Genomic DNA, 16331 nt, shown 5'->3' with positions numbered 1-16331 from the left:
CCAAGCCCGTAAACTAATTTTATTTTTTGTTTTTTTTTTTGGCGCTGTCGGAATGTCCCCAGGGATGAATTCATTTCCAAGACGTTCTGCGTTATCCTGGCAGGTGGTGGCTTTTGTTGCAGCTGTAAGATAGGGGGGGGTGGTTCTGGTTGGACAGACACCTGGGGGACGCACACAGGACACTAGACAACAATACACCAGATCCTATCGCTGGGCGCGGGGGGTAAGAAAAGCAAACAAAAGGAAGAATGGATACGGCGGTAAATTTGGTGACGATGACAGTAAATTGCATTAAATGAACCAGAAGAACCGAGCCTCGGGGCCGGCCTCCAGGCGACACTGATTGGCAGCGAGAGGGGAAAGGGAGAGGGGAGAGAGAGCTATCCATCCGCTGATGGGATCCCAGGAGCTACCCAAAATATCGTTGAGAACAAATTCGAATCCATAAGGTTCCATAGTTTTTGAAAAAGAACAAGGCCGTTACATTCCAGTCAACATTTTTGAGGCATAGATCTCTTTCAGAGCTAGAAATTGCTTAAAGAACACAAGCTTACACAAGAACATTTCCAAAGATCCTCGTACAAATCATGGGCGATCCAATCAAACAGGAAGAAGGGAAGCCCAAGCACGAAGGGAATCCCAATGTAAAGCCCGAGGGGAATCCCAATGTAAAGCCCGAGGGGAATCCCAATGTAAAGCCCGAGGGAAAGCTCTTGGGGAAGCCCGAGGCGAAGCCCGAGGGGAAGCCCGAAGTGAAGCCCGAAGGGAATCCCAAGGTAAAGCCCGAGGGAAAGCTCTTGTGGAAGCACGAAGGGAATCCCAAGGTAAAGCCCGAGGGGAATCCCAAGGTAAAGCCCGAGGGAAAGCTCTTGGGGAAGCCCAAGGCGAAGCCCGAAGTGAAGCCCGTGGGGAACCCCGTGGGGAACCCCGATCAGCCGCCTGTGGACAATAATATCCAACGTGCAGTTCTGCTGTTCATTTTCTTCAGCGCCGCCATCCGTCTGCTGGCGCTGGCTGTCCAGAGGAGGCATTCTGCCTAACGCCAGGATCCAGCAGGTAAGCCCACATTAGACCCGATCGCAACTGGCCAATCGATTTTCATATGATCTCCCTAGGCCAACAATGATACACACCGAAACACACTGAGACACACTGAGACACCATGGATGCCATCAATCCTCAAGAAGTAGAAACTGAACATTTGTGGACACAACAAGCAAGACACAGCAGCCATCATTCCAATGAATAAATAAGAGTTCGCCAGTTATGCTTTTTATACGTATTACTTCCTTGACCTAGCAACCAAAAGGTATCCAAATGGATGATCTAAAACCGAAAGAAGGCCCTCGAAAGCGCTTCACTTTACCTCATGGAGAGTGAGCGCGAGAAAAAACCGAAATTTTCGGCTCAAACGTCGCTAGAGTGCGTTTTGGGCGAGGGTTTGGATGGATGCAGGTCTCTAGCTGGAAGGCCAGGTGCCCTACTGGATGTGATCTCTGAGAAGTGGGCGCCTAATGAGGCCTGCTGTCTCTCTTGTGGCCCACAGAAGCCACACGATAAGCCACAATGTCTGTGAGGCTCCAATATTCATGAAACTACTCCCTTTTGTGTGGCACACCCGAGCCAGGGAGCCGCAGGCAAGCTGTCGGGCTGAAGATTTCCACAAGGCATTAACCGCAACACTTTCCGTCTTGTCAGCAAAATCCGAGCTGGGGACAAACATCGTTTATGCTCTTCGACTTGTTATGGAGTCGTCTCCTTGTCATTGGGGCTGGGCGTGGCGGTGGCGGTGGAGGGGGGGGGCTAATCAATTTTCGGAGGAGAGTAGGAGCTTCTCCTTTTGTCGTGTGCTTTTTGGGTTCGTCCTTGGATCCATCCAGGCATAGTTGTGACCAGTTTTTGGTAAGCTAAGCTTGCGGTTTTTGCCTTGTATTTGATTTGGAAATTTGCAGGTAATGAAGCTGTTTAATGTCTTTCCCGCTCCCCCCCCTCCCCAGACCGTTGTGGTCGGACCCGTTCGAAGGGAAGCAGGGCATCGGGTTATTGGTGTTTCATATCACGTATCATATGAGCATGGAAGGAGTGAAGGAAAGGAAAGGAAAGGCTAAGGCTCCACTCTTGATTAAATTTTAAACACAATTTTCCACTTGAGCGGAGAGAAAAGCAATTATCTAGCAGAAGGGAGCAATCCGAAGAGATACAACAATTGTCATGGGATATGGTAGGGGGTTGTTGGCGGAGGGGGTGTTGGTGGGGGGGGGGTTGGAGCATCCCACTGTCAATTGTTGCAGCAGTCGTCGCGCACGCATTCGTGCAACTTTTGGCCTCGAATTCATTTGCAATTAAACGCATAAACATTTTAATTATGCCACAAAGTTTGTGCCCCACCCCCACCCCCCCTCTCTCTCTCTGTCTCTCTCTTTGTTTTCCCCAAAAGTTATGTGTGGCGCACATGCATAATGAAAAGTTTTTGTAGAGGGGGTGGGGGGTGGGGGGTGGGGGTGTGGCGCCTCTCCCACTCTCTGGCTATCAATTTGTTTCTTTGAGCTTTGGGAGGGGGGGGGCAGGTAAGTCGGAGCTTAGGCAGCAGCTTAATGAATTTACATAACGCACACACACACACACACACACACACACACACACACGCACACACAGAGAGAGAGAGAGAGAGAAATCAAAAGCCAGCAGGCAGGACCTCCGCTTAACCACAAAGGCTAAGCCCACCACCTCTTGGCCGGGGCTAATCAGCTTGGGAAAACTTTCCTTTGACCCCCAAAAGTCTCCCCCCTCCTCCCCCCCACACGACGAAATGAATTTTCAGCAGCCTTAAAAGTCAAGGAAAAGCGGGGACAAATCCTTAGAAAAACACACACACACACACACACATAATAAATAAATATCAAATTCCTGCATTTCATGTGGAAAATAAAATGGAAAATAAAAGAAAGCGCTGGAAAATGGAAAACTTTTGCCAAGGCATTCATCAATGACACAGGAAAATGGTGGCAGCAGCAGCTTGCCTTCGCCTTCGCCTTCAATTGATACGACAATTCGAAGGCGAAATTGAATTGAAAATTAATGTGAAAATTAAAATGAAAAATGCCAGTGTGGGGGGGGGGGGGGGGAGTGGATTGACATATTTTCAATTAAGACACAGAAATCAATTTCCAAAACAGAACAAAAAAGAAACATCTCACCCTGCAATAAGTACATTATCTCCAATTTTCACTCGTTTCCTGTGGAGATTCACTCAAAGCACTTGAGCACAAAGCAGCAAAAAGGTGCGTGGTGTGTGTGGTTTGAAGAAAGACAGACAAAATTCAAGGGCAGGCGGCCGAAGGCCAGCGAGAACGCGACGGATCGAGAGAGCGAGAGCGAAAGCCAAAGCAGTGAGTCGCGGTGTTGTTTCCCTCTCTCTTGCATGGCTCGACGCCGCTTTGCTCTCCTTCCGCAATACCTTTTAGATCGCGCTCTCTCAAATACAACAGCAGCGCGTCACACTCGGCCGCGACGACTGCGAACTCTGCCGTTCTTTTGTTGTTGTTACTATTTCTTAATGCAGTGGCCGACTGCGCTCGGTCGGCGCAAAAAAGACAAAAACGAAGTTCTATTCTGCTGCGCTCGGTCGGCAGAACCGAATTAAGTTCGGCACGCGCTGAAAAGAAAGAAACAAAAGATGACGACATTCGTCATCGCACACGGCTGGTACTTCAGGGCATTTCGTTTCGTCTGCTTGTATGTATGTGTGTACATGTACTATGTATATATGTGGTTCAGAGGGCAGTGCAAATGACAAACAATAATTGGGTTTTGCTCTACTGCTGCACCGCTGACTATAGTCTATGGACTATGGGCTAAATATTAGCTAGGCAATGGAAGGTATTTGGGACTAAGGAAACAAAGCACTGGCTTTGGGGTTTACGTATGTATTTCATTGAGAGCCTCTGCCTCTCAGGAACCCCTCCATCGATTCTGCTTTAATTTTTCGGCTACTTCGAGTCTCTCTGCACTGTGGACTCTGTCCCAAATCCCACATTGATCTAAACATAAATGTTTTTATACTCAAAAGACATTACAATTTGTAGGAAATATATTTAATATAGGTACATATGTACATATGAAAATATGAAATAGAATTTAAAGTCAATGTTTCCGCTTTTTCTACTCTCGGCACAAATATAGAAATATATGTATAAACCTATGGAAAAACCCCTCTATTCGTTTTCATTCATACAAAATTCTCCATCACATTTGTACAGTTGTGAGAAGGAGGCCGTTACATTCCAGTCAACATTTTTGAGGCATAGATCTCTTTCAGAGCTAGAAATTGCTTAAAATTTTACACACGAAAATTTTCAAAGATCCTCGTACAAATCATGGGCGATCCAATCAAACAGGACGAAGGGAAGACCAAGGGGAAGCCCAAGGTAAAGCCCGTGGGGAACCCCGAGCAGCAGTCTATGGACAATATCCGTGCGGTGCTGCTATTCGCCTTCTTCAGCGCCGCCGTCCGTCTGCTGGCGCTGGTTGTCCAGAGGAGGAATCCTGCCTAACGCCAGGATCCAGCAGGTAAGCCCACATTAGACCCCATCGCAACTGGCCAATCGATTTTCATATGATCTCCCTAGGCCAACAATGATACACACCGAAACACACTGAGACACCATGGATGCCATCAATCCTCAAGAAGTAGAAACTGAACATTTGTGGACACAACAAGGAAGACACAACAGCCATCATTCCCATAAATGCCAGAGTGGAAAATAAATAAGAGTTCGTCAATTATACTTTGAAGCGTATTATTTCGTGGGAACTCGCTTGCATTCTTTCGATATTTGCTTTATTTTGTACAGACATATAGCATTCGGCTGTTCGGTGATGCATGGCTCGTTCCAATAGATCGCCAGCCCCCCAGCCCCCAAAGGAAGTCAGCCTGCAATTATTTATGAAGCAATCAGAGGCATACCGCACAGAAAACCCCCGAATTTCGGGCTGGTCCCTGGTGATATATGAAGAAGTGAAGCGAAATGCCCCTTTGGGTACAACCCCTGGCCAATTATTAGCTGGGGGGCGAAAGCCACCCCCAGACAGACAATTGGCTATCATATATTGGGGGAACCCCCCCCCCCCCCCCTCCCCCCCCAGAACCCCGTTTCGGACCTTGGCAATAAAATTAAAAGTCGCAACCGCTGAATGGCGCACAAAATACCAAAAAAAAGGCCAACAGAAATCTTCGAGAAGGGGGCGCAAAGTTTTTTTCTTGCATTGCTATTTATGGCCATGTGTGTGTGTGTGTGTGGCATGCCCCGGAAAAAGTTGAATTTATTGCAGAAAAACCCCTTCGTTTGTAAGGGGGTGGCGGGGGGGGAGCCCAGGATTTTTGTCTGGAGCTTTGTTTTCGAATCGTTTTTCTTTAGTTTCGATACCCCTTTTTTTTCCGATGGGGTATACGGGCATCTACAATCCTTTTTTGTTGGGAAATGTGCGAAAATTCTAAAGGTTTCTTTGAGGTTTTTGCTGATTTCTAGAGGGCTTTGCTATGGCTCAAGTCTGGCCAGATCTGTGGACCATTAATGGGCTTTTTACACTGCAATTCAGGAGTGCCAGAAGCTCTTCGGTGACCTCGTCCGCTGTGGGTAGGACCATGCACTCTCTCCCGGCGCTCAGAGATGCATACAACAAACGGATGGTCCTCGAACGAGAGCAGATTCGGTGACGACGTCTCTTGATTATCAGCGTGCAAAGAACTGCGACAGTCGTGTGGTGATGGAGAGAGTCGTGTAGCAATCGTACGAGCGCTCTTGCTCTCCCTCCCACTCTATCGATTAGGCAGAAGAACTTTCCGCACTGCTTGCAAGCAGAAGAGGTGCCCATAAATGGTGGCAGATTTCGGATTAAATATCTTCATTGCCGTCGCTGTCTCCAAGGTTATGTTCTCGAAGGTTATGTGTGGTCTGAGAGCCAACTATTGCCCATTACAGGGTATCCAGTGTCCAGTAGCTTCTTCTCTCCTTGTAGAGCTATTCCTTTTTCGTATTTTTCTTCGTGTTTTCGTTTTCTCCACACATCTGGCACTGCATTTATTTCACTTGATTTTCCAAAACAAAATTTATAAGTTGCGCGTCGCGTCGTTTATTTTGTTTTAATAGCAAAGCAATTTCCAAAAAAATATAAAGACATTACGTTCCACACAAAGGAACGTGAGACCGAGTGTGTGTGTGTGTGTGTGTGTGTGTGTGTGTGTACCTGGCAGTGCTGCCAAGGACTGAAAGAATGCTGCAGTCGGATTTCCAGGTTGCCGACAGAGCGAGAGAAAGAAGCGGAAGAGAACGTAAGAAAGTTTTCTAAAAGGAACTTCTTCTTTTTTTTTTTGGCAGTGAAAGACAACGACGGAGAGTAATTCCTTTAAGAAAATATTGATATAGGAAGTTGTCCCTAAAAATGGTATTACAATAATTGAAAGGAGCACTCAAAGGAACTGCAAGAAAACGAAGTTTATCGCATGACCCCGTGACCTGCTTTGGACAGCTCAGAGAGAGAGAGAGAGAGAGAGTTCCCCGCCCCTGTGCCCCTGCAGTGTGGCCAACTGTTGTCCGTTGCCTGTTCTGTTGGCCATTTCGATAACAATCACAAATGGGCTTGTTACAATAACTACAAGACGGTGCGATGCGGTGCGCTGTGGTGTGGCCTTGAGGTCCTTCCTGGAGTGGTGGAGCTTATCAGTTACCGGGGAGGGTGAAGTGGGGGGGGGGGGGGGGGGGGGGTCAAAGTCAATTTAGGAACAACACATGTCCCCGTTCACACGAGTCGATATTAATAAACACTTAAGCCTCCTCCGCCTAGGACCCGACCGGACCCGACCGGACCCCATGTCCTTTGAATCATGTTCGCAACACATTCCCATTCCTAACGCCCACAAGGACTCCATTGCCAAGTGGATCAATGTGTGGAGAGTGTGGGGCTGAAAATGAATGACATCGTTTGCGGATGACAGGCGACGACCACACGACACACATGAGGGACAGGGCACTGGAGGGGAAGGGGGGGGGGGGCGTTGGGGCATGGGGCAAATCCTTGTAGCCAGATATTAAATTCTCCATCTGTCCCCCAAAAATAATGCGTATTTCATTAGAGGCGACAAACAGCCAGCACAAAGGCGAATGAATGTGTCTCCGTGTCCTTCTCTGTGAAGGTGTGGGTCCTCCTGGCGGAAGGACTATTTTTCACTCAGCCTAATGAGGCCGCCTGTTCTTAGGGGCCATCCATTCATCTTCATCCATCTTCCATTCCATTCCATTCCATTCCATTCAAAGGAGCAAAAACGTCAGCCAAATGGAGTTTCATATTTTCATGAATTATTGCTGATAAATATCAATGACAATACAATCATCAAACATTTGCACAGCCCATAGTTTTTTTCGCCCTCAAGAGTTCATCAAAAACAGCAGCAGTTACATTGGCAAATTACAGGAAAAACCAGAGGGCCACGCGGTACGAAAAAAATTGCCACAAAAAAAAAATACTGGGTAGATCTATAATTCACCAAAATCGTGGGTATAATCGGACAGACGGCTTGAAATATATAAGCCAAAATATGACCTGGTTTATGATTTATGATTTATGATGATAATATATGGAGTACTAGGCCTTATTTTTCCAAGTTTTTTAAGCCACGGAGGCACTCGACGTAAGTAACTTCCGTTACGTTACCAAATTCCGTGCTAAAAAAAAGTTGAAAAATATACCATTAACCCATATAGAGCACACTTTAGTTTTGGATTTTTTTCAAATAGTTCAAAATGATAGAAAGACGTAGGGGAACAAATCTTGTTTATGGGGGAATAAAATAAAGGAAAATACGACAAAAAAATACCGAAAATACCAAAAAATACCGAAAATGTCAATTTTTGCTTATTTTCATAGGTTTTCAGTTGAAAGTTAAGTTAGTTAAGTTTCAATGAATAAAAGTATATGGAAATGGGCTTTTATTGACCTTTATGGGCGGTATATGATTATATGATCATATGATCATATAATTATATGATTTATTGACTCAAAGAAAGATATTTTAACCCAAAAGTTGGCATAAACTTTGGCTATGCGATACTTTTTCATTGTTGTCTGTCATTTGCCCTGTTTATCGTGAATTCCCCGATGCATTTGGTTCTAGTTTCATGTGAAAAATGCGTACAAATACATATGTATGTGATATTTGAATGGTATTTTTGTGTTTAAGGGTAGGAAATCGCATCTCTCATGCTCTTTACAAATTGTCTGCCCCTCTGGGGGCGGCCAGGGGGGGGTGTTGGGGGTTAAGGCCACCATATCTCTATTGTTTCTCCAACATAAATGGGTTTTTGGTTGGGGAGCGGTGGGATATGTGTGTGTTTGTGTCAAAAATTAATTATACGCATCCACAGACAAAGGAAGTAGCAGAACGAGGAGCACGAGCAGGAGCAGGAGGAGGAGTGTTCCCACCTCATAATAATCAGTGGTGGCATGTGCTAATACGATAATGGGCGACCAGTTGTGCAGATTGCTCCGCTCCGAGGGCATGGCGCCCTTTCACCGCTTCAGTGCCTCTCTGCGCGCAATGCTTTTGCCACACGCGTGGCAGATTCCTTTCGTGCTGCTGCTGCAGGCAGATTCCTGCCACACAAACTCTCTCTCTCCCTCTTGTAGCACTTTTTCCGCCTTGTTTCTCTCCCTTTTTTTCCCCACCGTTATCTGTTTTATTACCTTTTCGCTATTTATTTATTACCGCTAAGAGAGAGAGAGAGAGAGAGAGAGAGAGAGAGAACCGGCACACACATAGCCATACATCGCTCTACATGCCACATCCGGCATGCCTCACCGCCCCTCCTCCAGCAGCAGCAGCCCCATAAACAAATATATTAAATTTTAATGCTTAATTTATGTGCAGATTAATTTTCGTACATTTTTCGAGGCTCAGATTAGTTTCGTGCCCCACAAACGGGGGTTGGGGGCAATACTTTCCCTTAAATGTGGGTTTAATTAATTTTTCATGAATTTTCATGCGCTCAAATTATTTCTGCGAACAATCTCTGAGCAAGAATAAAATTAACTGCTCAGAGCAGAATATCGAATAAATCAATTTTCGACAACTGGCTGCAAAAGCAGAACAAAAAACCAGAAGGCCTGCCTAAGGGTTAAGGCGACAGCGCGGCCAACTGCGACGTCGGCAGCAACGACCGCGCGACGTCGGCAAAGCAACGACGACAAACGAACGCTCGCACGAGAGAGAACGAGGCGGCCGGGCAGCGATCCAGCGCGTACATGGGATCGCGTGACCGGCCAAGAACCGTTAATCGATGAGAGCCCAGACCAGAGCTGTGTTGCTAGGCGGGGCGGCGTCACCGACACCGCCAACGAAACGGCGGCAGTCGGCAGTCGGTTAGAGTTTCCAGAGAGGCGTTTCTGAATTACGCCCATGGACTAGGAGAGGATGAGAGTAAGTGACCAAGGAGAAGGCCCATGGACTAGGAGAGGATGAGAGAAGGTGACAGGAGTCCGGAGTGTGGGAGGGAGAAGAAGCTGGGCCATGGGACCCTGTCCTATGGGAAATATATAAGAAGAGCATCTGACTGAGGGAACTGGACATTTTTATTTTATTACGTTATACATACATTCTATCGAAAGGGAAATACAAATCAACTAATCAAATCCATAGAAGAGCCCAAAATTTTGCTGCTAAAATAATAAAAAGAAAAAAAAATTGAATACAAAAGACGCATCGCCAAACATTGACCGAACCGAAGGCGACCGAAGGTCTCGTCTGGTCGCTCTCTTTTCTGCTTTTTTGTCTGCTGTCTGTCGATGCTGTCCCTGTCCCTCGGTGCTTCTCTTCGCCGGGCTTCTCTGCTCTTCGCCCGGCTTCTCTGCTCTTCTGCATAGAAGCTCTTATGCTCTTGTTCCCTTCTTGTTGTCCTTGTGTCTTCGTTTTTGTTGTCCTTTGGTGTTCATTCTTGTTGTCCTTGTGTCTTCGTTTTTGTTGTCCTTTGGTGTTCATTCTTGTTGTCCTTGTGTCTTCGTTTTTGGTTTCCTTGTGTCTTCATTGTTGTGCTTTGCTTCTTGCTTTGTTTTTTGCTTTGCTTCTCGTTTCTTTCTTTGCTCCTTGCGTTTTTTTTATTTTGCTTTGCCTCTTGTTTCTTGCTTTGTTTTTAGCTCTGCTTCTTGCTTTTTTTTTTGGTTTTTTTTTGTTTTTCTTGTTTTTTTTTGTGCTTTCTTGTTTTTTTTTGCTTTGCTTCTTGCTTTCTTTTTGGTTTTTTTGCTTTGCTTCTTGCTTTTTTTTTTGTTTAGCTCTTTTTTTTTTTTCCTTTTTTCCTTTTTTTTTTTTTTTTTGTTTTCCTTGCTTTGCTTCTTGCTTTTTTTTGTTGGTTTTTTTTTGTGCTTTCTTGTTTTTTTTTTGGTTTGCTTTCTTTTATTTTTTTGCTTTGCTTCTTGCTTTCTTTTTGGTTTTTTTGCTTTGCTTCTTGCTTTTTTGTTTAGCTCTTTTTTTTTTATTTTTTTTTGCTTTTTTCCTTTTTTTTTCTTTTTTTTTTTTCTTTTTTCCTTGCTTCTTGCTTTGTTTTTTGCCTTGTTTCTTGCGTTTTTTTTTTCTTTTTTTTGTTGCTTCTTTTTTTTGCTTTGCTTCGTATGTTTTTGTGCCAAATATCATTTACTTTTAAATTTCAACCGATCTTCCTTTCCTTTTTAAACCAAATTTTGCTTTCTCCTGTTCCATTTCCGCTTCCGCTTCCGTTTCCGTTTCCGCTTCTCGTTCTCTTTTCTTGGGCTTCCATCAGACAAAGGTGCCGCCCACAATCATTGGCCAGTATTTGCCGGTTACCTTCTCTCCATTTTCATACCATTCCTTCGGCTGTCCGTCATCGTTGGTGGTATCGAAAAACATCATTTCATCTCCATCATCGGTGGCGTTCTTTGCCAAATCATTCATCTCCGGGATATCCTCCGGCACGGCGTTCGGCATCGGTGCGTTGAGCCCATTAATTACTTGTTCCTCCAGCTGCAGTATACGGGCTTTCTGTTCCTCGAAAGGTGATTGTATTTCCGGAATCGGATCTGCTATATCTTCTGGCTGGTTCTGCTCCACGGCGTTGTCGGCTTCGGATAACAGACGAATCTCTTCGGCGTTCTCAGCGGCTGATTGCTGTATGGCGCGATAGCCGTGAATGGCATCCGTTACCAAGTTACCCAAATCATCCAGATCCCTTACCATGGACATCATTCGCTCGGCCCAATGTCCAAATTCATCCTCCTCCTGTATTGGCTCCAGGGACCCCACGGAGAGGCCGGCAAACGATTCGGAAAGGTCTTCCAAATCTTCAGCAGGCATCATCTGGGGATCTGTCTGCATATAGACCGTTTGATTGAGCGCAGCTTTGGCTTCCTCCTGGACAGCCAGCTCTGTGTAAAAGGATTGCTTATTAAATTCGTCCGTGGCCTGCTCCTGTTCGTTCCGCTTTTCCATCTCAGCTGCGGCCAACTGACGGAGCTGTTCAGCCTTCTTGGCGGCACAATAATTGGGTACAGACACGGGTATCCACAAACGTATATCTCCGTCTGTGCCAACGTTCTTATCGGCCTTTTCGACTACTCCTCTTGGGCGTGCTCCTGGCCCTGCTCCGGCTTCTGCTTCGGCTCCTTCGTCGGCTCCTTCTTCGGCTCCTTCTTCGGCTTCTTCTTCGGCTCCTGCTTCGGCTCCTTCTTCGGCTTCTTCTTCGGCTTCTTCTTCGGCTCCTTCTTCGGCTCCTTCTTCGGCTTCTTCTTCGGCTCCTTCTTCGGCTCCTTCTTCGGCTCCTTCTTCGGCTCCTTCTTCGGGCCCTGATTCTTCCTGTTCGTTAACCAACTTGGTCAAATCATTAAAGTTCTTCAGCAAAGACATTATTTCGTCGATCCCGGCATGATGGTTTTGCAACCCTTCGGCCACCTTCGGTGAGGACATGGCCTTCAGTTCGGCCAAGAATGATCCCACATGAAATCCTTCGATTCGATCGAGTGAGTTGGTGGCCCCCCACTCCGCGAAGAAGTCTTCGGCCAAATGACAAATCTTTTCAACCTTATTGGTGATGACGCTCAACGGCGGCAAGTGCTCAGCAATCTGGGCGGCAGCTCGTCGCTTGGCCAAAACCTTTTGGATGGGTGACATTGGCGCGTGAGCAGCTCCTCCGGCGGCAGATCGTCTTTTTGCATCTCCTGCATTCCGCTGTTGGAGGGCACGTGCCGTCGCCTGCAGGTTATTGGCGACAGCATTTTCGACGAGTGTCGCCTCCTCTGCGTTCATCCGCCCGTCTGTCTGGGCAATAACGGCCGCTATGCGTGAGGGCAGATTCTCGGAGAGGATCAATTGATTGACCACCTCGCAGATTTCGGCCTCGCAATTGGCATCCCAGACGCGCATGCCGCGGGCATGCAGCTGGTCGGTGGCTATCTGGGCCAGGGCCTCCAAGGCCCTATCGGCAATCTCACTGTACATCTTGTTGCGGACGCGAAAGCGCTTGCGCGGCTTCTTCTTGGCCTTCTTCATCGGCACGGCATCGGCGGTGGCATTAACCGGCACTGGATAGTAATCCAGCGGTACGTACGCCTCATTATCGGTGCTCCTCGACGAGTGTTGCTTACCGCCATTCGACTGAAGCTTCTGCAGCTTCTGCTGCTTCTGCTGCACCTTGCTTCTGATCGAGAGGGTGCACAATTTTGGAGCCCCGATGGAGCACGACTCCTTCTGCTGTTGCACTTGCACTTTGGCGATCGGCGGGGCACGCACTTTCGGTGCCGCCTGGCAGGCAGCGGTGGCGGTGGCGGTGGCGGTGGCACAACTCTGTGGCTTCTGCACCTTCCGACGCACCTTCGGAGGCCCCTTCTCTGCCCCACAGGCAACATTTTGAGGGATCTTGGCCTGGACCAAGCCACAAGTATCATAATCATCGGGCTTAATGGGTTTCACTGGATCCAAGACACTCAAAATCTTGGCCAATTTCTTCATCCGCTTGCGCGACATGGCCCCGACAAAATATCAATATCTGCTGGGGAAAAATTCAAAATGCATTTACCAAAGCATCGAAATGCGAATTTTACTTATTTTCTCACTTGTATTTGTCAAAGATTTATCGCTTTTCCAATGGATTTCTCTGGATTTTTCCGCAAGCTCTGAAATTCCACAATGTCACGACACTGATTGAAATAAAATGGCCGCTCTTGTCAGGGCTGCATTTGATGTGACAGCAAAGCCTTTGGTATCTTTCTATATCGATATCTTGATATCGATGTAGTCGCTTGGTATTTTTTGGTTTTTTTTTTTTTTTTTTGGATCTTTGTCGCTTTAATTTTGAGATCTTTCAGCGCAATTATTTCCATACGCGACAGTATTTTTAAGTGGTAAAAGATTGGTTTTTGATTTATTTTCGTGTAACGATGTAACGTTTCTGCAGGGCTGGGCCATTTCTGTTCCAGACCAGCCCTGGTCTGTTCTCACAGCTGACTGCCGCCGGCCGCAAAAAAAAGTTTGGTTAAATTTGTTTAAATGCAGAGCGAACCAACGCCTCTGCCTCAACATTTTGATACCCTTTCAAAAGGCCGTCCCTTCCTTGAAATTCAATGAGACCTTCGAGTGGTTTTTGAGGGTATCAAATGCTTCGGACTCTGCATTCCTATCGCTTGCGGCATTTTGGCTGCTGCTCATTTCTCCGTCTGTGTGTGTGTGTGTGGCAGGCCGAAAAAAACCGAGAAAATGAGAGCGAGAGTGCATTTTTTGGCGTCGGAAGCAGCCGCAGCAAAACAATGCGGTCTTTATTAAACAGAGAGAGACAGGGAGAGCGAAACTGCAGGAAAAACTGAAAAAGTAAAAACCCTACAGTACACAGTATTTTCCAATAAAAACTCTTGATTTCTCTTGCCAGAGGGAGAGCGGCGGCAGCAGCAGGAATTAGGGCCCGACCTCGACTTCTCAGGCGATCGGAAACGAACGACTTCTTCGGCAGCAGCAGCCAGGCGGCTGGGTATATGTAGAAGAGACAGAGAGAGAGAGAGCAAAAACAACGCCTGTAAAGCATCGTCCCTCGTTATCACCCACACACGAATGTGCAAGCGAAATTGTTGTTGCTTCACTTCGACCGAAGCCGAATAGTGAGAGAGAGAGAGCGCGCGCTGCAGGGCAAAATATTGTTTTTGCAATTAACATTGGCTTCTACCTGCGGCTGCTGATCGGTCGCTTTCGATGCGTTCGTGGACCCGAGCCCGAGTAATCGAAGCAGCAGAGCACATAAATGTGTGGGACCTCTTTTTCTCTCGTTCTTTCTCGTTCTCTCTGCCTGTGTTGTTGTTCGTTTTGTGTGGTTTCCCAAGGCGAAGGGAAGGCAGAGCTTTTTGAACGTATTTTCGGTTGAAATATTTTCAGCATTGAAGCTGGAAAGAGACGGGGGGGGGGGGGGGGGGGGGGTGTGTGGGTGGGGGAGGGGGCCTGACGATGTTTTCCTCGATGTTCGTCGGACAGCATTTTGTTAGATAATTTTGCCTTTACCTTTTGCGGCTGATGCTCCACCCCCTTCGAGTATATTTTCCTTTCTATTTTTTACCTATGTACATATTTTGTGCGGAGGGCGGACACACTGGCAGTGGCAGTGGCAGTGGCATAATCTACAGTTTGTGGTGTGTTTTCAATGCCTGTCAGCAAGTGCATTTGGAGTTATGTCAGTCCACCGGGAGAGAGAGGAGGAGCGGATCTACCGGGGCAAAAGGTGAGGAATGGAGTGCCAACTGGCGATGACTGCATCCTGATTGTGTTGACCATCAGAGTGGCCACCAGGACCTCCCCCCCCCCCCCACACCCTCGACCCAAAAGTGCAACGTTTTCGGCTGGAAGGAAGTCCGTTGATGGCTGTCACAAAAAGTTGTTTCAATTTTTCCTATTGCCAACTAAATCAAAGGACTTCTATCTTGTTCCTTTCGTTACTTCGTTTTCCGTCAGTCCTTTTTGGTATCCGTTTTTCCTCCATTTCTCTTGGCTCTCGACTCTGTGCTCTTTCTCTTTGGTGCTCTCTCGAAGCTCTTTCCATCATTGTCCAACACTAATAGTCCAGTCATCGTGTGTCTCTTTGGCCAGAAATTGAATAATCCCCACAAAAGAAAAGCCCCCAAAATCGGTTTTTGGTTTGAAAAAAATTCTGGAAAAATATAACGAAATATTCAGTGGTGTGTTGGCGGGCTTAGAAGTTGGAAGAAGCTCCCCCCCCCCAACAATTGTCGCCCCTTTGGATCGACACATGAGAACGATTCAAGACAGGGGAAACAGCTGCGAAGGAGTGGGCGGTGGAGAGCGGGGTGGGGTAGCCAGCGTAGCCGTTAAGTTGATTAATTGCAAATTTTTCAGAAAACAGCAAACGCCCGCCACGTGGAGGACGTGCAGGAGGCAGACGGTGGCCTCAACTGAAGCGGAAAGAGGGTGGCCGGGAGTAAGGGGGAGGTGCCTCACTGAGAGAAATCAAAGTGGTTTGGCGATCTCCCGCTCTCCCTCTTCCGGTGGGTCCTTTCTTGCAGTGTACGCGCTGGACGCTGGAGCCATTCAAGTGGGAGCCGTTCAGGCAGGCGAAATTAATTTAAGCAAATGCTTCGGTAAAACTGTCTGCCACACAGTCGCTCTCTCTCTGTCTGGCAGTTTCTTTTCACTAAAACAAATGGTGCAGCAGATGGAGGCGGGGGTGGGGGCGGGCCTGGTGGGTTTTCCAGCCGTTTCTGTGTTTTTTGGGTGGGGGGGGGGGGGCTGTCACGCGCGTCCCAGTCATAAACGAAAATGCCAGCTTTAAAGCGACAGCAGCAGCCTTACCGGCCAGAAAACTGATAAAAACCCAGACAATTTCCTTCCGGACATGTCCTGCCAAAAGGAAAGCCGGACGGAAGAACGGAAGGCAGGAAGGATGGACATTTGCTGCTTTTGCTATGTGTTCACATGCACGTCACCAAAATGCTTAACCCGTTTATGGCATTAAAAGGATTTCACAGGCTGCTGAAGCCTGCCCCCCCCCCCCCCTGCTCCCCTGCTCCCCGCATTAGGATGGCAGACAAAGGCAGTGGGGTTAATAAACACACAAATATGGCTTGGTTTGTCGACTGTTGGGCTTTAAGGACATTTTTTAATCTATTTCTATTTCTATATTTCTTAAGCTCCGCTTTTTGATACACATTTGAAGCGCTTGTGGCATGCCGCATGCATCTGGCCCTGATCGAGAGAATCGGCATAAAACCCAGACGCAAGGGGAGGGGGGGGGGGACTGCTCTGAAAGGAACCAAACGGAACGGTACTTTTGTATTAAAAA

General features: G+C 47.1%; 2 protein-coding genes and 1 long non-coding RNA gene across 3 annotated transcripts; 2 read left to right on the top strand and 1 right to left on the bottom strand.

The window, feature by feature from the left end:
* The first annotated feature begins 556 nt into the window (after positions 1 to 556).
* LOC6603761 (circumsporozoite protein) lies at positions 557 to 1255 on the top strand. Its single transcript, XM_026994258.1, has 2 exons — positions 557 to 1056; positions 1116 to 1255. Exon 1 carries the CDS (start codon positions 588 to 590, stop codon positions 1038 to 1040), a length of 453 nt encoding a protein of 150 aa, XP_026850059.1. The 5' UTR covers positions 557 to 587; the 3' UTR covers positions 1041 to 1056; positions 1116 to 1255.
* A 3056-nt stretch (positions 1256 to 4311) lies between these two features.
* LOC6603762 lies at positions 4312 to 4787 on the top strand. The gene is made up of 2 exons (XR_003409338.1): positions 4312 to 4569; positions 4629 to 4787. It is a non-coding gene; the product is annotated as an uncharacterized LOC6603762 (long non-coding RNA).
* Positions 4788 to 10801: 6014 nt separating this feature from the next.
* LOC6604280 lies at positions 10802 to 13134 on the bottom strand. Its single transcript, XM_026994259.1, has 2 exons — positions 13111 to 13134; positions 10802 to 13046 (listed from the first exon to the last, which is right to left on the bottom strand). Exon 2 carries the CDS (start codon positions 13019 to 13021, stop codon positions 10802 to 10804), a length of 2220 nt encoding a protein of 739 aa, XP_026850060.1. The 5' UTR covers positions 13022 to 13046; positions 13111 to 13134.
* Positions 13135 to 16331: the final 3197 nt, after the last annotated feature.

Source organism: Drosophila persimilis, unplaced genomic scaffold, assembly GCF_003286085.1.
Source record: "Drosophila persimilis strain 14011-0111.01,24,50 unplaced genomic scaffold, DperRS2 tig00001632-arrow-arrow-pilon, whole genome shotgun sequence".
Lineage (NCBI taxonomy): Eukaryota > Metazoa > Arthropoda > Insecta > Diptera > Drosophilidae > Drosophila > Drosophila persimilis.
The sequence above is the reverse complement of the archived record's forward strand: the minus strand, read 5'-3'. Positions and strand labels throughout refer to the sequence as shown.